Genomic DNA, 24,540 nt, shown 5'->3' with positions numbered 1-24,540 from the left:
ATGTTTGAATGCTAGTCTCTCAAATCATCCCACCCTTTCCTCCCACTGAGTCCCAAAGTCTGTTCTGTCTGTATCTCCTTTGCTGCCCCGCACGTAGGATCGCATCATCTTTCTAGATTCCCTATGTATGTGTTAATGTATGACGTTTGTCTTCCTTTTTCTGACTTGGTTCACTCTGTGTGGCATTCTGTCACAGCAGCCCGAGCTCACTGAGACACGAAGCAGGAAGGGAAATGGGTGAAGAGGGCGGTGTCTCTGACAGTGGTCCGGCTGCCCCATCCCTCCTTAGAGAGCCCGGGAGAACAAAAAGGAGAATGTTGGCCTGAGGAGGGAGCCGCACCACGGGGGAGGAGCAGTCAGCGGAGGGGAGGGAGGAGTGGGAGCCCCAAGTCTTCTCTCAGCCTGTGAGTAAAAGGCTGGGCTGAGTTTTGTAGGAGTCCTTCCCAAGGGTGAGAGCTGGTGCTCCCCACTGCATAGTGCAAGGCTGGGGTTTTTCTTCGTCTGCGGGTTAGCATGTCATGAGGGTCTTCAGTATACAAGCTGACTCCCTGAAGTGGTGGAGGGTGGAATAGGGGGAGGAGCTAAGAGGACCCAACTCTTCTGTTGTTCCTGGGGGCAACTACTGTGGCCTCTGGACCAGTCTGCAGGGCTGTCTGTTTGGTAGCAGCAAGGGCCCTGAGCTCAGAGGGTGAAGACGAGCAGGCCCATGGGGAGCCCCTTGCCCTGGACCCCACTGTAGCATCTGTGCCTGCAGTTGTTCTAAATCTGGGTCCTCTAGCTGACCTGTCCCCGTCCCCCCCTCACCCCACGCCTTGAGTCCAGGGGAAGGAGGCTGAGCCTCTCAGGGAACCAAAAGCCGAGACGAGGCTGGACACTGGCTCCTCTCCCAGGATCTTGTCTGGAAAGGTACCATACATCTCCCCAGCAACACTCCAGACTTTCCACCATTGACGACATGTGTGGAGGTGGCCAGAGCTCTCCTGGGGCCTGAGCTCTGCTGGGAGCATCAACACTTTCTCAAGGGCAAAAGCCATCGCATCTCCTGGGAAGGGCTGTCAGACATCCTACCAGACCAGGACCCACGCATTCGCCTTTCCTGTCACTCATGGTCGCCTCTGATCCAGCACCTAACGTCCAGGACCTGTGCCCCCCGCGGCGAGGTGTTCACTCACGGCTCCCACTGGAAATCATAACCCTGCTGTACGTAATCGGGAATTTCAATATGCTCATGGTCTGAAGCTGGCCAAGATAAACCAAATGGGTCTGGTTTAGTATCTGGTGCCAAGTAATACACAGCTGATTAACCCAGCTCCCAGATGCGCTGGAATCATCTGGCCATTCCCAGCTTCTCCATGGACTCTTTCTCTCAGGCAGGCATCCACGGAGGGAGACGATCTGGCCCGGCCAGGCACGAGGACGCGGAGACTGCTGGCAGTTCTGAGCAGGGTGCTGCTCCCCCGAGACAAGCCTTGGGAATGTTGACTTGCCAAACCGGACAATCAGTGTGCAGACAGCTGAGATGTACACAGAACGGGGATGGCTTTGTTCCTCCTCGGTAGCGAGACAAAGGGAAGTGCGGAGAGGGGCAAAGGGGGAGGAGAAGGATGCACCCTATGTGCAGACGCCATGGGAACAGCTGCCAAATGGAAGATGTTTGCCAGGGTAACTGGTAGAGATTCCATTAGAGATCGGATCCGGAAGAGCAAGTGGTAGAGTCTTGTTTAGGAGACCCCAGTGCTCAGCTGACTGTGATGCAAAATCCAATTCAATTCTCAAATAGTGAGAGAGGTCTAGGGATCCTGATACACTTCCTATGGTTTTTCATCTTGTGCTACAGGACTGGGGTTCAAAACTAAGATGGCAAACATCAGGGAAGGACGTTAGTGAATGAAGAAATGGCAAGAGAATATTTACGCAACAGAACAAGTATTCACAGAGTACGTATTAGGCTCTGGGGGCTGGGTACCGCGTAGACAAGCTGATTTGTCCCAGAGAGGAAGGCAGACATGTAAACGGGGAACACGCATGGACCTTCAGAGGCAGAAGCTCCACGTTTTACAGATTCTGTCCCTGGGACTTGTCTTTGCCTTGCCATCTCCTCCCTAACACGGTGGTCTTAAGGACCTGTGGCTTTACCTGTTCTCGGCTACGACAGGTAACTGTGTTTCTGGGCTCTACCCTAAGACAGTCTGGACTTCTGTGTACAGTATGGGGAAGAAATCTGTATTTTTCTCCCAAGTTCTCCAGGTAATTCTCATGATGAACTGGATCTGGACCTGTCAGGTAACAGCAAGGTGGTACCAAGTACCTGAGGCATCTTGCAGCCCATGTCCTCTCGGTAAAAGGAAATGCAGTGTCTGCTCCTCTGGGAAGCTGGCCCCATGGTACTGGGGGTCCCTCCTCTGTGCCCCTTATTTAAGCAAACACCATTATTAAAACAAAGCTTGCTAATTCGGAGTCTCAGCCGTGAGGCTCTGAATTCGGAAATGACTGGTACATCTGACTCATCTCTCCTCCTCGGTGTGTAGCCTACAGGATGCACAATAAATACCTGTTGGAGGATGAGGATGTCGGGTAAATTTCATCTGTGTCTGAGCCCTGCCCACGGGAATAAAACATTGGCAGGCAACATGCGCGTGGAATACCAGAAGAGGTAGGCCGGGAACCACCCTCCAACCTGGGATGACAGGCACACTCCCCACGGGCGCTGGTGGCCGCCTGGTGGGACAGAACTGCAGCCTGACTCTGGCCGTGGATTGCAAAGCCTGCTCGGGCTTTCTGGGAGAGTATTGATTTCCTGCCGCCACCCTGCTTACTCAAGCCCACTGTTTCATTTTTCTAGAAGTAAATGTGAGAAATGAGAAGCATGTCATCGGGACTTGTAGGAAAATGTCTAGGATTCTCACATCCACCTTGAGATTCTGAAAAGCAAACCTGACTGCTCCCTGAAATGTCACCTCCTTAATAAGGCAAGTGGGTTCCCCCAACCCCCACTGCCTGTCTTAAAGAAATGCCTATAATAAAATCACATTTTCATAGACTATAAAATAACTGAGGATGGATTAGATCTTCTCTCATTTGAAGACATTAAGAACTAAAATAGAAAAATATTTTGAAATTCTCTATGTCAGTTGAAACGTTAAAAAAGAAGCAAAATGTTCTCTCTTTCAAACTGTTTTACTTTGTAGAGACTTTACCCTGTACTCACAGGGAAGAAGAGTGTGTGTCTGTGCGTGGGGGGCATGTGCATGTAGGGGGTGGGGGTGGGGTTGCGACCCTGGGGCGGGTCCAGACCCTGGGGTGGGAGGCGCAGAGCTTGTCAACCACTCAAATTCCAAAACAGTGACGTTCTACTGCCATCTCGTGGCGCTCTGAGCTGTTCACAGGTGGCATGACCGACTCAGGTGCTTTATATGAACTAAATCCCACAACATCCCAGTAGCCCTGCAAAGATGTTTATCTGTGAAGAGACTGGAGTAAGAAATTATCTCACTTTTTTATTCAAAAGAATCAACTGCTTCACATCAATTTGGTTCAAAAAAATCTCAGGTCTTAAAACTAAGGCTACCATGACATTTATTTTGCCATACGTAACAGCTTCATGTTGAAAAAGGCTCAACATAAAAAATTACCTTTAAAACCTACATTCTCACATAAACCAAAATACATCTAAGTGATAAAGTTATTTCTTCAATATTCAATCTTTTCAATTTCATCCATGTCTTCAGGGTCGAGTTGCTTAATACTGCTGTCTAAAAGAGCAAAAGAGAATGGAACAGTCTTATCCCAGGGCCCAAATGAAATTTCATTCCATCCAACTACATTTCTGAAGACAATGACACCTCGTATGGAAATCCTCAAGATAGGAATATTCTCTAGATTAGGTGAGGATGGGCAGGTGTCCAAACAACCAATTCACACCAACCACAACAGCATCAAATGCACCAGACAAGAGAACATGCATGTCCATATACCTTGGGGCAAAAAAAGGCCAAAGTGCAGTGAGGGCCTGGGAAGGGGCCTGGCTGAGTTCATGGGGAGTGAAGTGGGTGTGGACATACATGGGAGGGGGACGTTGCTGCATGGCAACAGGGAGCATTGATCACCACAGCAACGGCAATCTTAATGGGTCTTTCTCCACACCCATCCCTGCTCTGCTATCCTAACACAGGAGTGCTTAACCAACTTCCCTGAAGGGTCCACAGTTAGCAAGCAAACCTGTTAAAATTAAATTTCAAATTCCACCTCTGTGCCTATGTGCACTCCCCCAGGGACAGTATTCTTTGTTTCCCACAGAGGATAAGTACCACTGTCCTAAAGGTAAAAGATAACGTTTGGAGTCCTGCAAGGGTTCCTCTTCCCCTGCTCCCCAGCCATCTTCCCAGCAGGTTATCAGAGCCTGTCTTGTTTAGATGAGGGGAAGGAGGGCTGGAGGAAAGCAGCCAGACTCAGGATTTAGGATTGCCCAGGTTGGTCGCTGGGACAACAGGGAAGAGGAAAATGTAGACAACAAAGGAAGTTGGGGACACAATATAATCTTCCAGGATCTCATTACTCACGGTGGTTCTTTATGATGTAAAATCTGGTTTAGATCCCAGAATGAGCAATAAGATAGAAATCTGAGCTCACATGAATCCCACTTGGTTTTCGGGTCTCTCTCTACCCCCGTCTCAGGTTAGGAGCTCTGACACTGAAGAGTGGACGCCTCCTACTGTCTGGTTCCCGCCCCCATCCTATCACATCATGAACCCCAAGCTCGAGGCCCACGACACACGGCCACTGTCAACGTGGGCAGGTTCACAGCGCTGACTGTGAAGGGTGCCACTCACTGAAGTGGTCCTGGATCTTCATCAGTAGAGGCAGCTTATCCACCTCGATCATGTTGAAGGCAAGGCCCTTTTTCCCGAAGCGGCCCGTGCGCCCGATGCGGTGGAGGTAGGTCTCGTAGTCTGGCTCCTCTGCTTGGTTCACAGGGAGGTCAAAGTTCACAACGATCGTGACCTGCTTCACATCAATCCCTGGAAGAGGAAGGACACCACAGGGCCCTGCAGCTTCCACCTCAGGACCCAGCTATCCAAGAATCACATTTGCTGAGGGAATTCTCACTTGACAGACACAGTCTAGAATCAAGCTTGCTTTGACACATATTTGTTTGTAAGTATGTGTAAACTGTGGAAAATTCTTCAAGAGATGGAAATACCAGACCACCTGATCTGCCTCTTGAGAAATTTGTATGCAGGTCAGGAAGCAACAGTTAGAACTGAACATGGAACAACAGACTGGTTCCAAATAGGAAAAGGAGTTCGTCAAGGCTGTGTATTGTCACCCTGCTTATTTAACTTATATGCAGAGTACATCATGAGAAACACTGGACTGGAAGAAACACAAGCTGGAATCAAGATTGCCGGGAGAAATATCAATAACCTCAGATATGCAGATGACACCACCCTTATGGCAGAAAGTGAAGAGGAACTCAAAAGTCTCTTGATGAAAGTGAAAGTGGAGAGTGAAAAAGTTGGCTTAAAGCTCAACATTCAGAAAACGAAGATCATGGCATCCGGTCCCATCACTTCATGGAAAATAGATGGGGAAACAGGGGAAACAGTGTCAGACTTTATTTTTCTGGGCTCCAAAATCACTGCAGATGGTGACTGCAGCCATGAAATTAAAAGATGCTTACTCCTTGGAAGGAAAGTTATGACCAACCTAGATAGCATATTCAAAAGCAGAGACATTACTTTGCCAACAAAGGTTTGTCTGGTCAAGGCTATGGTTTTTCCTGTGGTCATGTATGGATGTGAGAGTTGGACTGTGAAGAAGGCTGAGCGCTGAAGAACTGATGCTTTTGAACTGTGGTGTTGGAGAAGACTCTTGAGAGTCCCTTGGACTGCAAGGAGATCCAACCAGTCCATTCTGAAGGAGATCAGCCCTGGGATTTCTTTGGAAGGAATGATGCTAAAGCGGAAACTCCAGTGCTTTGGCCACCTCATGCGAAGAGTTGACTCATTGGAAAAGACTCTGATGCTGGGAGGGACTGGGGGCAGGAGGAGAAGGGGACGACAGAGGATGAGATGGCTGGATGGCATCATTGACTCAATGGACGTGAGTCTGAGTGAACTCTGGGAGTTGGTGATGGACAGGGAGGCCTGGCGTGCTGCAATTCATGGGGTTGCAAAGAGTTGGACACGACTGAGCGACTGATCTGATCTGATCTGATGTATGTCTACTATGCTAGGTAAGAGTGTCAGTAGAAGTGAACTCTACAGGAGTCTAACTATGTACAAAGTGTGTGTGTGTGTGTGTGTGTGTGTGTGTGTGTGTGTGGCAGGGGGTGGGGGCTCTCACCAAGCCAAAGAGCCCCTCTCTCTGCTCCCGCTGTGCTGAGTCCCCTGCAGGTTCTCTTCCCCATCAGGGCCCAGCTCCGCCCCATTCCACAGCCACTGTTCTCATCAATTTTATCATGGCCTCAACTGTCATAATAATTTCTGGACTGGCTCCCCAGTCCCTCATGTCCTACTCCTCTAATCCTCACCATGGATGCCACAGCGATGTCCAGAGCACTTGTGTTTAGAACCTGGCTGCCCAAACCGTACAGGATAAAGTACAAACAACTCAAGACTTCCAAGGGTTCTCCCCTTCCATCCATACCTCTCACACCTAATGTTTCCAGGAAGACTTCTGGGCTCGCCTGGGGCCTCCACGCCCAACACTAACATGCTGTCTGGCTCGTGATCCTTGTCCTCCCTGTACTGTGCTTCGACTCGAGCTATCTGTGCCCTCTTTCCTCTGGGGTTCTGCAGATGCGCGGTATAGTATGGTAACCATTAGCCTCACGAGGCTATTTAAATTAATTCACATTAAAAATCCAGTTCCTCAGCTACACTAGCCACACTCCCAGTGCTCAAAAGCTACTATCTATGGCTTGGACAACAGAGAATAGGAGATTTCTCTCAGTGCAAGCATTTCTATTGGACAGCGCCGGTCTAGAGGCTCAGAGGTGGTGTGCTCCCGAAGGGAAGGCCCTTTTTCAGGCTGCTCCTCCTCCAGGCTTAGCCCTTACGGCAGGTCCTCAGTTCTGTCCGGTGAACCAGTAATAAACTAGGAAACAGGGTTTGAGTATGTGGCATAGGCAAGGATACAATGGGGAAGTGAGGAAAGTAGGAAGACCCTTTGCTTGAAAAAAAGATTTTTTCCCCAGCAGTCAATAGTTTTAAAATTAAAAACACCTCAAAGATGACCAACATCGTTAGTCATTAGGGAATACAAGTAAAAAACACAAGACACCACATACATCTACTGGAAAAGTTAAGATGAAAAAGTGTCAATACCAATTACTGACAGGGATGGAGAACAACTAGAACCCTCTGGTACTGCTGGTAGAAGTGCAAAATGGCATGGCTACTCTGGAAAACAGTTCTGCAGTTGCCTCTAAAGCTAAATATACATTGACCCTATGACTGAAAAATCTTACTCCTAGGTATTTACCTAAGAGAAAAGAAAATGTATGTCTGCATGAGCCCTATACATGAATGTTTATTACAGCTTCAGTCAAAATAGCCCTGAGCTGTAAGCAATCCAAATGTCCATCAATGGGTGAACAGATGAACTAATTTGGTACACGCATTCAATGGAATACTACTCAGCAATAAAAAGGAATGACCTATTGATACATGTAACAACACTGATGAATTCCAAAGTATGATGTCAAGTGGAATAAATCAGACACTGAGGTTACCAACTGCATGATTTAACTTACATGGCATTCTGGAAGAGACAAAAATACAGAAGCAGAGATCTGGCTCAGTAGTGGTCAGGGGCCATTAGTTTCAGAGACTGATTGCAAGTAAGCACAGAGAAATTTTGAAGGGAGATGGAATTGTTCTGCATTTTGATTACAGTGATGGGTACATGACTACATATGTTTGTCAAAACTCACTGAACCACATCCTTAAAAAGAGTGAATTTTATCACATGTAAATGATAAACTCAATAAACCTGACTTTAAATACACACATACATACCTCGAGCGCAGACATTGGTGGTTATAAGGACTTTCTCCTTTCCGTCCCGAAACCTCTGGATGATGGAAGCTCGCTGATCCACAGTCAGCTCTCCACTCAGCAGAGACACCTGGTGGCCATCCTGCATCATCTCCACAGTCAACCATTTAGCATTTCGACGAGTCTGCAGGAAATCAAAGCCCAGCACCACACCCAAGTTGAAGCAGCCTCACTGTGTGTGCAGCGCTCATGTCTGCAGGGCATGGGAGCTGGGGGTACAGGGGTTGTAGAGGGGTTTTGCTCCCCCTTCCTTTCAGGCCTAGAGAGACCTGTGAATGTGGCAGGGAGTTCTCCTGCCCCCAGGCCTCTAAGGGGCACACCCTCTCAACCTGTCACAGCTCTGCTTCTCAGCCCTGAAACAGAATAAAATGCTCCGTCCACCTCTTGTGGTGGTCAGATGACAAAATGAGGTAACCTAACAATGATGATAGGCTTAATGGTAAAGGATCCACCTGTCAATGCAAGAGAGCAGGAGATGTGGGTTTGATCCCTTGGTCAGAAAGACCCCTGGAGAAAGAAATGGCAATCCATTCCACTATTCTTGCCTGAGAAATTTCATGGATAAAGGAGCCTGGCAGGCTACAGTCATGGGTCTCCAAAGACTGAGATGCGACTTAGTGACTGAACAAGGATTAAGTTGTTGTGTGTGCCAGGCACCTTGCAAAAACCTTTACTTACATCACGCTCATCTACTTCCGTAATGATCTGATGAAGCAGGTGTCTAAGCTCATTTGAAAAAACTAAAAAATTAACCTAAAGCATAAAACCATTAAGTGCTCTGCCCAGGGTTACATGGCTACTCTGTGGCAGGGCGACACTTTCCCGTACTCTACAGGTGTGTTTCCAAGGCCATCCACTGCTGGGCAGGGCTCTTCCAGGATGGGGGCAAGGAGGTATGTGGAACAGACTTTGCTCTCATGGAGCTGACAGTGTTCACGTGGTGGTGAAAAAATACAATCCAGAACAGGAACACGAACAATGTCAGAGAGAAAAGTAAGTATGAAAAGAAAAATAAAGGGCTATCAACAGCGAGTAACTGAGTGGCTGCCTTGCTCATAGTAAGTTTGGAAATGAAGAGAACATTTTTAACCTGATAAAGGGTATCTGTGAAAACAGTCACAGTAACATCAACTTGAACGGGGACATGTTAGAAGCAGTCCCTCTAAAAGAAGCATGCCTGGGGAGGTCCCTGGGGCCCTAATCCTAATTCCAGTGGTTAGGATTCTGGGCTTTCACTGCCATGACCCAGGTTCAATCCCTGGTCAGGGAACTGACCAAGTTGCATGGCATAACCAAAAAAGAAAAAAAAATTAAATCAACATAAAAGGAGGATGCCCTGTTTCACGTCATATTGAAGTCCTATTTCATCACTTCAGTGTCACCCATAAAATACAAGTAATCTCTATTCAAAGTTGCTCTGAAAATTGAACGACATCACGAATAAACAGTGTGGAACACAGTGCCCGGCTCCCTGGCTCTCACTCATCTGACTGTCCCCTGCCCCCATCTGCACGGAAGTCTGGGCACAAGGAAGGCGAGTCCCTGGCAGGTGGAGCTACCTGGCAGAAGATGATGGCCTGGCCTATGGTGATGCCACCGTAAATGTTGCAGAGAGCCTGGTACTTGTCTTTCCTGTTCCCGCACAACACGTAGTACTGTCGGATGTTGTTCAGGGTCAGCTCCTCTTTTCGTAACTTGATAACATTGGGGTCAGGAATGATTCGCGGCAAACTGCCACACAGAGTCTTCAAAGGTCGCCGAAAACAAGAGCATCTGGCACTCGGAGGGTAAAGCTCTGGGAGAGAGAAGGGAAAAGGGCATCACCCAACTGCCAGGCCTGTCCCACTCCAGGGCGCAGCTCCCAGCACTGGCTGCCCACGGCCATCAGCTGCCCCCCACGCCCCTGCTCCCGCCCCAGGGTCACCGTGAAGGGCGCTGTGGACACAAGAACTACACCTGCTGCAGAGGGCCACGTGTCAGCCCCTCCCTCCCACCCAGGGTTTGGGGAATGCATAAACTGAACACGGGGCTCCAGAGTGAAGGTCAGCTAAGAGATCTGGAGGGCTTGGGGGTTTCCAAGCCAGTCACCTCCTTAGGAGAGACGGCTTATGGAGCCTAGGGTGTCAGTCCAGGGGCTGTTTATGGGAATCATCTCACATGAGCTCCATGCAGATGAAGGGCACAGAGGCTCATCACTCAAAGGCAGGTGTTCTATCTACTGAGTAGGAAAGGACAGTCACGTGAAGTCTATGTGGAATGGGAAGACCCGGATATAAATAAAAGGGTGCAGAAGGGGAAGATGCTGCTGCATGGAAAATGCAAGCTAAACCCACACTGAACACAGGACAATTGATACCCCAGTTCAAAAATAGGTAAGATGAACCCACAGAGTCAGCAGTTAGGACAGAGCTAAGTCTGAGGAGGAGAGAGGGCTGGTGACAGGAGACGGCCTGCAGGGCACTTTCTGGAGCACTCTGAGAAAGATCTCAGTCTTGACGGATCCACTGTTCCATGAGCATAGCCTCTCTGTGATAATTCACCCAGTGTACACTTAGGATTTCTCTGTACATATGTTAAACATCAATTAAAAAGTTAGTTTTCAAAAAAACAGAAGAGACCAGAGAGAAATCACTGCCTTTGAGAAGACAACAGAGCACTTAAGAGGAAAAGTCCTTACTGCTAAAAGGGAACAGGAGAGTTCATACAATTCAGCGATTCCAAACATTATACCAAGCCTGGGACCTGAATCCCCAGGAGCTTTTCACACAACTGGACGGATTTCGGGTTGACTGTGGGAGACTGACTACATGTGTTACCTTCTCAGAGTCCCACATCACACTCATGTGATTATAAAAGGATGAAGCTATGAACTCACAAAACGTGAAGAATCCAAGAAGAGAAATGGGTGGAAGAGACATTTCAATATAGTTTTGCAAGATGGAAAAGCATGATAATGGAGAAGGTGCATGACGCTAAGATACGTGTGCTACAGAGGGAAATGCTGCTGGAAAGGCAGTGGATGTCTCAGAACCCTGGGAGGTCTAAGACCTGCGACACCAGAGAATTCAGAGGAAGGACTGGCAGGGGTTGGGGGCCTCTGAAGAGACTGGAGGACAATCTGCATTGGCCATCTGTTCTACTACAATCTTTCATCTGAAAAGACGGCCCCAGGACTGGTACCCCAAGGCTGGGGCCATTTCCTTCCAAAAAGTAAATTTATACAAATTATCCAAGGGAAAGAAACATGGGTTGTTCTGCAGAACACTGGATTTTAAAGACTTAGTATGCAAAAAAATGCAGACTATTAATAATTTTTATACTGATAAAATATTGGTTACTTGTTAAGACACTTATTTTGATATCAAATTAAATAAAATGATTTTTTTCATAACATTAATTTCACCTGTTTCTTTTTTTAATGTGGCTATTAGAAAATTTTAAATTACACATGTGGCCTGCATTGTATTTTTATTGGACAGTGCTGTGGCTTAATGTATTTTAAACAAAAGGAAGGAAAAACTAAAAACTGAAGTCTTAAAAACATCTTGACTTCTATGAAGTTTTTATACAACACAGAAAATATAAAACAAAAGGCTGCTAGACGTTGTTTCCAAACACAAACCAGCCTCTGTTCAACCCCAGCAGGAGCAGCAGACAGAGCAAATATAAACTCTGGCAGATTCCATTCAACCTATGAACTCCTTACCAAAGAACACAAACAGCTCTTACCAGCTGAATGTCTGCATCTTTGTACACAACACTACTAAAAAGGCATACGATCTGCTTCCCTGTGATACTGAACTGTTCACTACCAAAGTTTTGGGGCTCTTTGTTAGGTCAAACTTGCAGAAGCCTTACAAGATTTCTTTCTGTGGAGAAATGGAAGCAGACATGTGTTTACAAGATGCCAGGCATTGTAGCTGGCCAGCGAAAGGATTTAAAATATTAGTCTATTTTCAAAGCCTGCGAGAAAAACAATGTCCATCTCTAATTTAGAAATAAATTAAGGATGAGAAAGAGATTACAGTAAAACAGAATTAACACACTATATCTCCAAAACGGTCTGATGACCAATGAAGATGCCGTATACTGACTGCACCCGAGTTGTCTGGTGTTCTGTAAAGGCTGCAACAAAAACTCACAGCAAACATTTAAAATGGGAAACTAACAGGGACCTACTGTACAGCACATGGAACTCTGCTCAATGTTATGTGGCAGCCTGGATGGAAGAGAGGTTTGGAGAAGAATGAATACATATATATTATAAAGCAGAGACATTACTTTGCCAACCAAGGTCTGTCTAGTCAAAGCTATGGTTTTTCCAGGAGTCATGTATGGATGTGAGAGTTGGACCATAAAGAAAGCTGAGTGCTGAAGAATTGATGCTTTTGAACTGTGGTGTTGGAGAAGACTTTTGAGAGTCCCTTGGACTGCAAGGAGATCCAACCAGTTCATACTTTGGCCACCTGATGCGAAGAACTCACTCATTGGAAGACTCTGATGCTGGGAAAGACTGAAGGCAGGAGAAGGGGACGACAGAGGATGAGATGGTTGGATGGCATCCCCAATTCTATGGACATGAGTCTGAGTAAGCTCTGGGAGTTGGTGATAGACACGAAGCTTGGCGTGCTGCAGTCCATGGGGTCACAAAGAGTTGGACATGACTGAGCAACTGAACTGAACAGAGTCCCTTGGCTGTTCACCTGAAACTATCACAATATTGTTCACTGGCCATACTGCAAAACAAAATAAATACTTCAAAAGGAAAAAAAAAAAAAACTTGCAGGAAAAAATGACTTGTTTTTCCTTTTTTAGAAATAAAACTACTTCCGAAGTCCAGCCAAGTTGAGGACTTTCTCATTTCTTTACTAAATTTGTAAGGAATCCATCTTTTAATTTCTCGAGTTTAAGTCATCTCTGTGGTTTATAATCTTTTTCCCTGAGGAGGAGAGGTTTCACTTATGATGAGATCTAATAGACTTTGGGGTGTTTGAAAATGATGGACATTTTAGGTATGGATGACCCAGACGATGGATTTATGGATGCAAAGAATCTGAATGACCAACACTTGGTCTACTAAAACAAGTGTGCAGATGCAGTGGGAGGACATTCCGAGGGAGCTGGAAATTCTTACAGGTCTAAAAACCACTGTTGCTAGCTCCTAAGTATTCAACGCTTGGACACTTTTGTTCAGAGGCTATCTCACTGGACTGATACCAAGCATCACTGTGGGCTTCTCATACATATATATATATACACACATACACACATGTGTGTGTGTGTGTGTATAGAACAGGTAACTAATAAGGACCTACTGTATAGCACAGGGAACCCTACTCAAAACTCTGTAATGACATATATGGAAAAAGAATCGAAAAGAGTGGCCATATGTATAACCAAGTCACTATGTTGTACAGCAGAAAGTAACACAATGTTGTAAGTTAACTGTGTGTGTGTACTACACTACAAAAATTTTTTTTAAAAAAGAATCAGTGTGGGCTTACTGATGGCAGAGCTCCAAATCAAAATGAATTTTACATCTGACTATATTCTGTTTTACTGCGACATACAAGGAGAGAAGGCTGCAAGGAGTCCCAAGGACACTAGAGCAGAGAAACATCCTATAGCACTGTGAGACCCAAAGCAAAGTGTCACGACTATCTCTGTCATTAAATACAGGCAGTATGTGTAATTAGTTCTAATGGACTTATAGTCTCTTCGTAAAAAGCTCCGTAATTCTGTATTCTAAGAATATACAGTAGGGACTCCCCTGGTGGTCCAGGGGGTAGGACTCTGTGCTCTCACCGCCAAGGGCCAGGATCGATCCCCAGTCAGGGAACTAAACTCCCACAAGCTGTGTGGTGCGGTCAAAAAAAAAAAAAAACCAGCACAGCCTCCAAAATTTAAGCATCCAATGTTTTAAAAGATTAAATTGCTGTATCAGAGATAAAACATTATTGTATTTTTCTCATGCATATTTACCTAATTCTCCTATGAATTACTACTTATTGCCACAGTTTAGTTCGACAGTTTGTTTTGTTTAAACAGAAAAGCACATAATATATAATTTCAAATAAACACATATTTTACATATTTTTATGTTAAAGTAATAACACATGTGCATGATTAGTTCTTCTGTATTATATATATTATTATACATACATGACATATATGTGTGTGTGCATTTCCCTGCTGTGACTGGGTTGGCTTCCTAAAAAGTTGGTCACCATAGGGAAAGAAGTAACGTAAGAAATTTCCCCAGATCTGGTGGACACAAATTCTGGAAATGAAAAGCATGTGCCACGTGTGTAGTACAATGAAGAAAAAAAAATCTGAACCAAGCTGAGAAGTCTCATTATACTGTGGATAAAAAGATTCCAAAATCTTCTAGAGAAAAAAGAACATCACAGACAAAAGTCTGGGGATAGGGATGACATTAAACTTTCTAGTAGCAACACCAGAAACAGAGTATTAACTATAGTAAAAAAAAAAAAACAACCAACCAAACCAAAAAAACAACCACCATTTTTCTGTTTTCAACACTGTTTCTGAATTTATAGGGAGAAAGCTTTCTAGGACAAGATTCCACATCCAGGCAAAATCAACTCAGAGATCGAATTTACAGGCACGGTAAAAACATTTTCAGACATGCAGGGGCTAGAAAATGGACTTCCTACACCTCCTTTTGCAGGAAGTCACTGGACTGTATGTTCCAGGATATTCAGTAAACCAAGAAAAAGGACCCACAGGACAGGAGATTCAAAACTGGGAACAAGGACAGGGGAAACTGACACGACTGTGGCTGCAGGAGTGCAACCAGCCCAGCTAAAACCAGAGACAGTGTGTGTGGAGGATCTCCTGGGAAAAAAACCACTGGCGCTTTAAGACGCATTTGACTGTCTAGAGATATCAATGACATATGACACCTCTACATGACGATAGTAGCCAAAAAGGGAAAACAGGCAAATTTAGGGGGAAAAGTTACACACAAAAAAACATAACTAGAGACTCCCTTGTGGTCCACTGGTTAAGAATCTGCCTTGCAATGTGAGGGACAAGGGATCGACCCCTGTTCAGGGAACTAAGATCCCACATGCCCACAAGCCACAAGCACTGAGCCTGCAAGCCCTGGGGCTGACGTAGTGCAACTAGAGAAAGTCCATGAAATTCAATAAAGGCCCAGTGCAGCCAAGATAAACAACAACAACCCACATAATTATAATAGTTCAATGCTCCACAGTGAACAATACTTGTGTTGTGGTAATAATATTAATACTGACCATTAATGTAACCAAACTCTTATGATACAACCACTGAAGCCATAGAGGGGACAGGATAGTGAGAGTGGGGGTGGTATGCTGCTGCTGCTGCTAAGTCGCTTCAGTCGTGTCCGACTCTGTGCAACCCCATAGACGGCAGCCTACCAGGCTCCTCTGTCCGTGGGATTTTCCAGGCAAGAGTACTGGAGGGGGGTGCCATTTCCTTCTCCAATGCATGAAAGTGAAAAGTGAAAGCGAAGTCGGTCAGTCGTGTCCGACCCTCAGCGACCCCATGGACTGCAGCCCACCAGGCTCCTCTGTCCATGGGATTTTCCAGGCAAGAGTACTGGAGTGGGGTGCCATTTCCTTCTCCAATGCATGAAAGTGAAAAGTGAAAGTGAAGTCGCTCAGTCGTGTCTGACTCTTATCGACCCCATGGACTGCAGCCTACCAGGCTCCTCTGTCCATGGGATTTTCCAGGCAAGAGCACTGGAGTGGGGTGCCACTGCCTTCTCCAAGGGGGTGGTACAGAAGGACTAAATTCCCACTTTCTCTAATGGGAAGCCAGCTGCTGTTTAGCTGCTCAGGCATGTCCAACTCTTTGCAACTCCATGCACTGTAGCCCGCCAGGCTCCTCTGTCCATAGCATTTCCCAGGCGAGAATACTGGAACGGGTTGCCATTTCCTTCTCCAGGGGATCTTCCCAACCCAGGGTTCGACCTGCATCTCTTACACTGGCAGATTCTTACCACTGAGCCACCTCGGAAGAGACAATATACAATGAGAAGCAGCAATGAACTTGTTATTTAAAGATATGACAGTTAATGCCAAAACGGACAGTGTTCTCTAGGGTTTGGGGGCAGGGGATTACTGGTTTTCATTATAAGTCTTTCAATATCCTATTTGAATTTAACACAGTCCCTTGTAGCTCAGTTGGGAAAGAATCTGCCTGCAATGCAGGAGACCCGGGTTCAATTCCTGGGTTGGGAAGATCCCCTGGAGAAGGAAATGGCAACCCACTCCAGTATTCTTGCCTGGAAAATCTCATGGACAGAGGAGCCTGGCGGGCTACCACCCACGGGGTTGCAAGAGTCGGACATGACTTAGCGACTAAACGACTACCACCATAAATGCTTTAAAAGTAAGTGATACATAGAGGCCCACTCCCAGAAATTCTGATTCCATAAGGTTCAGCTTAGGCCTCATAATCTGAAATTTTAAGCCCCATGGTGATCCTGGGAGAGAGGCTTAGCAAAATGACAAGATTTACTTAACAACTTACGGGCAAGGTCAGGACTAGACCACTAGGTTGCTGACCCCAGGTTACTGCGTCTTTACAATAGCGCCATGGGGTTTTAATAAATTCTCTTTAGAATTTTGCTCAAATATAAGATTATTGGCAAAATTTGGTGCAGACCCACTATATGGATTTCATCTGTGAGCCTGTAGCACAAGAATAAAGCAAAGTTATAAGATGAAGTGGGAAATTACAGGTCGAAGGCTCACTGAGCTGCTAAAAATCATGAAAACCCAATCTGCTTTAAAGGAGAAGGAAGTGGGGAATAAGCAGTAAAGACAATGAAGAGCAGTGGACAAATGAAATCCCTTATCTGGACAGAAGATCTAGGAAGAAAAGGATGGATGTGACAGTTACCTTTGAATACGAATGCTTTGGTCTGCAAATCCCTGCGTGTCGATCATCACATCAGCTTCATCCAGGACAAACACACGAATCTTAGTCAAATCAATTAATTTTCGCTTGAAACACCAATCCAGGACGGTCCCAGGAGTGCCAATTACAATCTGTTTGGTGACATCCGTGCCTCTGGGAACTATGGAGAAAAGGGTTGGAAGGTCTTCTTTAGCTGGAAACCACTCTAACCGTCTGGAATTCTGAGTCACGCAACACATTTCCTATTGGTTTCCCAAAGGCAAACCCTGAGGGTCATTGTGGTTTTTGACAGAGTTTTAGGAGAAGTCTCTGAGTTTCTTGGTTTACAGAAACGGTAACAGTCCTGAGTAACTGATTCTGCCTCACAGTCATTTAAAAAGCCGGCCTGCAACATCTCCACTGTCCTACAGGAAAGTGGCACAGCAGGGAAAAGCCTACAGGCCCTCCCCAAACGGAAAACCACCACAATGTCCATCAAGAGGTCCCATGAAAAAAAAATGATGGAATATTATACAGCTGGTCAAAAGGAGGACATGGGGCTATACACACTGACACGAAAAGATGTTTAAGATGTGTAAGTTTTTGAACAGTACAAAAAAAAAATGTTCCCATTTTTGGTCAACACTCAAAAACAAAAAACCCCACAGATTTGATAACAAAACCATAGTTGTCTTTGGAAATAGGTTTTTGAAAAATGAGAAGGAACAACTTATACTTTTACCTTTGAATTTTCTGGGTTTTAAAGAATTTTTTAAAGCTATATGCATGTAGCACTTTCATGAAGAAGTAAAACAATAAAAGCTGTTCTGTACAAAACAACTGAGCCTCACAGAAGAGAACAGGCAAAAGCACTGAGCTGTTGTTCCAGCTGTGGGAGTGATAAGCTAACGTGCACTGGATCTTTATCACATGCTAGAGGTGCACGCAGTGCTCCATCTCTATCATTTCATTAAATTCAGGTTAACAACTCTATGATACAGGTGCCATGATGTCCTCACTTTAGAGGCGAGAAAGCAGAGAAGGTATTAATACACCATGATTGTTGGTGGAGTCAGGATCTAAAATATGAGCCAGGGAAACTTCCCAGGCAGTCCAGTCATTAAGACTTCAACGCAGGCAGTGCAGGTGTGACCCCTTGCCAGAGAACTAAGATCCCACATGTCACAGGGCTCAGCCAAAAGAAAAGATGAAATTTAAAAGTTGGCTGCTGCTGCCGCTAAGTCGCTTCAGTTGTGTCCGACTCTGTGTGACCCCATAGACGGCAGCCCACCAGGCGCCGCCGTCCCTGGGATTCTCCAGGCAAGAACACTGTTGCCATTTCCTTCTCCAATGTATGAAAGTGAAAAGTGAAAGGGAAGTCGCTCAGTCATGTCTGACTCTTAGCGACTCCATGGACTGCAGCCTTCCAGGCTCCTCTGTCCATGGGATTTTCCAGTTAAGAGTACTGGAGTGGGGTGCCATTGCCTTCTCCTAAAAGTCAGCTAAAAATAAATAAATAAGATAGTTAAATACACACACACACACATATATATATCAGCCAGGACTGGCTCGCTGGTACATACTTCGATTTCCTCGAATGGCATACATCACTTGAACATCCACACAGAATTTCCCCATCCGTTCGACCACACGGCCAGTTTGCAGAGCCAGTTCATAAGTAGGAGCCAAGCAGAGGCACTGACAGAGAGACAAGGGGGGAGGAGAAAGCTTCATAAGAGCCATTATGCAATTCTGAAATACAATTAAAATTTGTGGAGGTATAGTGACATTATGTATAAAATAGATAACTAATGAGAAGCCACTACATAGCTCAGGAACTCAGTGCTCTGTGGAGACCTAAAGGGAAGGAATCCAAAAGAGAGGGGATATATGTATCCGTGTGGCTGATTCACTTTGCTGTACAGTAACTGTAAAGCAACTACACTCGTGTCTGCTCAGTCATGTCGGGTGTGCTCAGTCAGGTAATGATTCTTTTTGGCCTCATGGACTGGAGCCCACCAGGCTCCTCTGTCCATGGGACTTCCCAGGCAAAAATCCTGGAATGGACTGCCATTTCTTTCTCCAGGGGATCTTCTCGACCCAGGGATTGAACGTGTGTCTCCTGTGGCTCTAGTTCCAGCCCCTGCTCAGCCACTCTCTGACAACTGTGACCTCAAAGGCAACCTCTCCCTCTCCAAGGCTGTTTCCTTCTGTGTTAAGTAAGAGGGACTGGGTGAGCTACAGCCTTATAGCCATTACTACTGAATGCTCACTTTATGTTGAGCATAGTGCTAAAAATGTGTATTATTTCACTCAATCTGCATGACAATCCTATGAGGCAGATACCCATTCATTCAATGTTTAAGGAGCGGTTTCTACAGGGCAAGCACCGTGCTTGGTGTCAGGGTTCAAGGGCAAACTGGACAGCTGTGATCCACACCTTTATAGATGTTATTTTTATTAACAAGAAAATGTACTCCAAAAGATTTACTAACTCTCCTAAGGTTTTCAGCTGGTAGGTAGAGAGGCTGGTATTGGAACCAGTCGAACTATGAAGACTGTGCTCTCAGTCACTACCCTACACTGCTGCCTATAATCCTATGATTTTAAGAAAGAATGTCTATTCTAAATATCATCACATCATGGCAGCACTGCTGCCCATCACTAAAATACCACTGGCGCTGCAAGCATTCCTCTCTCTCTCTCAGCCTTTCCTTACCTGTGGAAACAATTTCAAGGCATTAACTCTGCTGAGCATTGCCAATACAAAAGCAGCTGTCTTTCCTGTTCCAGACTGGCTCTGGGCTATGAGGTTCTGGGGTCTGTAGGAAAGAGGAGACGCTGGGCATCAACTGAATATGAGACCAAAAATAACCAAGTTGCAACACGATTTCCCTGGAAACTCACGGATGTGCCAGCATCATTGGAAGAGCCATCTCTTGAATTTTGGATGGTCTATTAAATCCCATTGCATAGATCCCTTTTAGTAACTCTTCCTTGCTGTCAAAAAAAGAAATCAAATACTTGAAGGCTACGATGCATCAGTAGCCTCAGAAATACAAACATGAAAAGTACATTTCTAAATTAGGCCACTTTGCAACTGAGTATGAAAAGTGTTAATAATATATCTAAATCTCAACTCTCAAACATATACAATCATGCCAGTACATTTAGAGCAGTAAAGCAATAAGTTATGTTATTAGCTTAGACCAAGCATAGTAGTAAGGGCCTAAAGGTGAACTCTCTCTTGAACTAAGAAAAAAAAAAAATGGGAAAACTCATCTGAGAGAAATACAATTTTCCAGGAGAGTTTTGCTTTCCACACAAGCAGAAAACTAAGTGATATTTATCATTTATTTCTTTTAAATCAATGACAAACTTCTATGTTTTAACTGCAATTTTCAGAGAAGACAAAATTTCATTCAGGTGATTCTATTATCAGTTCTATCTAGAAGAAGATGCAATATTAGCTCATTCTTCTAAGCTGGTATTTTAAATGCCTCTTTCCTGGTCAGGGGCGGGGGTCTCAAGACAGGTGTTCAGAAGAGAATAAAGTAAAGTAGGCTGGAATACTTCCACTACAGTGACATGCACAGTCTGGATGTGTTTAATTGGTAGATGAACTGCTAGATTACTGGCAGCCAACTGTTGATCATAGGTAAGCGTCTCCCCATTTAGAAAGAGGACATCAGGATTTTGGATTTCTCCACATCAGTAACTCTCCCTGTTAAAATACATTTCCTTAATGCCAACTGATAAATCCCTAGGAAATACAAACCAATTTGAGAAAGTTATTTACATACCATTTGAGACAAAAAGGAAAGAGGTAAAAGTTTGTAACTTATCTCAAGGAGTATTTGGGCCACCAAATTTCCCATTATCTGTATTCTGGTATTGTTATTGCTGTTTAGTCGCTAAGCCATGTTTAACTCTTTTGCAGCCCCATGAACTGGACTGCAGCCCATCAGGCTCCTCTGTCCATTGGATTTCCCACGCAAGAAAACTGGAGTGGGTTGCCATTTCCTTCTCCAGGGGATCTTCCCAGCCCAGGGATTAAACCTGTGTCTCCCGCATTGACAGGTGGATTCTTCACCACTGAGCCACCAGGGAAGCCCTGTATTCTGGTATAGAGAGTAGCAATGTGGCTGTGTCTGGCTTAGCTATCCCCCATAGCACAGCAAGGTTAAAAATTTTACCATCAGAAAGGTGCTCAAGTCATTGTACAACTCAGATAGCCTAGTGTTCCTCTTTGAGTTGTATTTTATTTCCAGGCAAAACGTCCACATCTCAGTTGAATGCTGATTATTAGAACATGAAGGAGAATCTGATGGGTTTATTTTTAGCAGATTAGTTTGTTCTGTGCTACACTTTCTGGCATTTTCCCACACTTAAGGCACAAATACTCACAGCCGTAGCTCTTCAAATGTTTTCACTGAGTAGAGTGGAGAGCTGGGATCCTTTTGTAAGACTTCGACCCGGTGACTGGATTCTACTAAGGACTGCCGGATTAACTTGTTTAAGAGTGAATTAGCTGCCAAATCCACTAGAAAAGCAAGGATAAAAAAGGGGATATTGCAGGGGAAAAGTCAAGCCTCCCAAATGACATTTAACAAGTTGCTTCCTTTCATTCAGTGACTGTATATCAAGCAACTGCTCCTGCTGTCATTTTTCTTCTAAAAGAAAGTTCTAGAAGGTTCTAGAAAGAATGACACAGCACTGAGAATTCTTTGTTTCTTAGACTCTGCCCTACACCAGACTCTATCCTCAAGCAAGCCTACATCCATTGCCACCAGTCCTACTTTGTCCTTGCCAGCTGAAAATTCTTAACCCATTCCTACATATTCTATTTCAATTTTCCTCTGAAGAGGTAATCCCCACTCCCAAGTTAGTGTTTTTTCTGACATTCACTATTCATAAAGAAAAGAGAAGCAAAGATGGTTCTTTTCCACTTCAGATATTATTCATTCACATTGTGAAGTCATGATTACATGAAACAGAAGTGAAGAGAAGTCACTGAGTCATGTCCAACTCTTTGCGACCCCGTGGACTGTAGCCCACCAGGCTCCTCCATCCATGGGATTCTCCAGGCAAGAATACTGGAGTGGGTTGCCATTTCCTTCTCCAGGGGATCTTCCCGACCCAGGGACTGAACCCAGGTCTCCCACATTGCAGGCAGACGCTTTAACCTCTGAGCCACCAGGGAAGCCCTACATGAAACAGAATGCTAGTAAATACCCACAAATGGATTTATTTCCTACCTACATCATCTTCATCATCTTCTTCGATCCTATTAACAGAACCATCTAAAAGGATGTGAGGGGGAAAAAAAAAAAAACTGTAAAGATAAATGCCAAGCAGAAACATCTAGCGTATTATCCCAGTTTCTCTTGCTGACTCTACAGTGTGCACAAAAGAGTCAAGCAGTGGAGAAGAGGGTAAAAAGACTGGGAAGGAGTGGAGGGCCCTGAGTGTTAAGGGAGCTAAAGCTGGGATATGAGGAAAACAACACTTTTTCAAGGAACTGAGCCCAATCTCCTTTAACAGCACTCACCTATGTTTAGGATGGTAGCACTCTTGATACCCAGAAGGTTCTTCTGGGGGTGGATGAGGTTTGAAAACTATTGAAAGATACAAAATTCAATCAATATTAGGAAGCAAACCATCAAGCAGCCCAGTGCTGCCCCCTAACAGACGAAGGAAGAAAGGGAAGATCCCCCTCCCAATACTGTTTCTTTTGCAATGTTATGTATAAATGGATTCCTTTGAGGAACTGATCTCCTGTATGAATTACCCTAAATTGGAAGGAGACTTTCCGCTGCCCCTGCATGTGAAATTCCTCTTTATAAGTCTCTGGTCTAAATGGGACGGTCCTTGGGGGTCACAGGACAAGCAAAGGAGAGTAGACAGGAAAGCGTGTTGGTAGCTAAGATGAAGATGAACGCTAGCCGAGGCTTAGTGGTCAAATTGGGAGAATAGAAAAGTCGGGGTCTACTTGGGGCCACCAGCTGCGTTCCCTCCCGGCGCAAGTGTCTTCATTTTGCCCTTTCCAACCCAAGGTCTTGTTTTTCTCGGAGTCTCCCTTCCGGTGGCCCTCTTCCAAATCCTTGTCACATCTCCTCTCTGACCACCTGACACCCCACTCCAAACGCTACCGGGGCTCCCCCTTCCCCTTCCCAGCACATTTCCCTCAGGGAGTGCTGTTCTAGCTCCCACCCGCTGGCCCTCCCCGGCTCGGTGGCGGTTACGTGGCCGTTCAGCCGCTCGCTCTCCGCGGCCCCCGCGTCGCCTCCCCAAAGTAACGACGCCATCGCTGCGACGGCTGCTTCCGGCCCCAGCACGTGCGACAGTCACAGGCGCGAGGCAGCACGCGGCTCCACGCAGCGGCCAATGGGCTTTCCTCCAGCCGGGCGGGGGTGGGGGTGGGGGGGAGAGCCACCACCCGCAGCGCGCAGGCGCCCTAGCTGCGGGGAAGTGGGAGGAGTCAGGGGCGGAGGGCGTGGTCCGGGGAGGAGCGGGCGGGCGGTAGCTGTCCTCCACCCGGCCGCAAGTCCGCGCCAGGCGTTAGAAACCCGGCACGGGCGCTTCTGTGGTGAATGTTAGAATGTTAGGCGAACCTCTGCTGAGCCAGCAGCGGCGTGGGAGACTAAGCGGCAGGAATCTCCGCACTGATTCGAGAGTCCTACCTCTTCTCCCCCACCACCCTCTCCCCAGACTATTCTTCAGGTGGTGGGGCAGGACCCCTGCACCCCGCTTCAAACTCGCATGTTCGCCTTCCCCCGAAACTTCTGCTGCTACGTTTCAAGATGTCAGAAAGGCTAGAGTGAATGGCATAGGAAAGTGGAGTCAGACGGAGTGAGGTTCACCGGACAAATGGGAAAGATGCAGAGAGGAAGTAAAGTTATTCAAATTCTAACTACTGTCCCTGTTACTCGATACCTGTCATTTTCCCAAATACCGGCTTATTTTCATCTTAGTTCTGATACGTGCCTCGTGCTGAAACAACGCGGAGAAAACTGTTTCCCCTTTGGTACAGCCTTCACCTCGCACCTTCACCTGCACAATCAGGGATAGATTCTACTAAATGACTGCTAAATCTGGACAAAAGAGGCAGAATATTTTTTTCTTCAAATTTTCTAACCGGAATCTTGAGATTTCAATCAGTATCTCTAGAAAAACGTGCAAAATCCTAGTTATGACCTCTCCGTGGTGCTGAAGCAAGACTCCCTATCCTTGTTCGGTCACTCAGACATCTCGGTCATTTGTTATGAGATGATCACATTCCTTTTCGGCCCTTCATGTGGAGTCTAATTGTAAATGGTTTTGACTCTCAATGACAGCTTTCTACTAATTTAACTACGAATAAAATCGGGTCAAGTTCTTTAAATTTAACGTTCTATTATTTTAGCAGACTAGAAATTATCCTATCTTTTATTCTTGTCCTTGCGCAGGCCCCAGATCATGCCTTGTTGGAGGTGCATAGACAGTGGCCGGACTACAAAACAGTAGGCACACTTCAGTGTTAAACCTGCACTCCCGGCTCTTAGAACTACATTTCCCATAAAGGTGGACT

At 45.7% G+C, this 24,540-nt stretch overlaps 1 protein-coding gene across 1 annotated transcript; it reads right to left on the bottom strand.

The window, feature by feature from the left end:
* Nucleotides 1-3,494: 3,494 nt before the first annotated feature.
* DDX25 (DEAD-box helicase 25) lies at nucleotides 3,495-23,376 on the bottom strand. The gene is given in 13 exon segments (XM_070365009.1): nucleotides 3,495-3,752; nucleotides 4,830-5,018; nucleotides 8,022-8,184; nucleotides 9,620-9,785; nucleotides 9,787-9,855; nucleotides 16,974-17,151; nucleotides 18,554-18,668; nucleotides 19,690-19,792; nucleotides 19,878-19,970; nucleotides 21,378-21,513; nucleotides 22,229-22,273; nucleotides 22,522-22,588; nucleotides 23,216-23,376. Coding segments are annotated over 13 exon segments (1,449 nt in total). The 5' UTR covers nucleotides 23,279-23,376; the 3' UTR covers nucleotides 3,495-3,690.
* Between the last annotated feature and the right edge of the window lie 1,164 nt (nucleotides 23,377-24,540).

This window comes from Bos mutus, chromosome 29 (genome assembly GCF_027580195.1).
Source record: "Bos mutus isolate GX-2022 chromosome 29, NWIPB_WYAK_1.1, whole genome shotgun sequence".
NCBI lineage: Eukaryota > Metazoa > Chordata > Mammalia > Artiodactyla > Bovidae > Bos > Bos mutus.
This window is presented reverse-complemented; position numbering and strand designations above follow the sequence as displayed.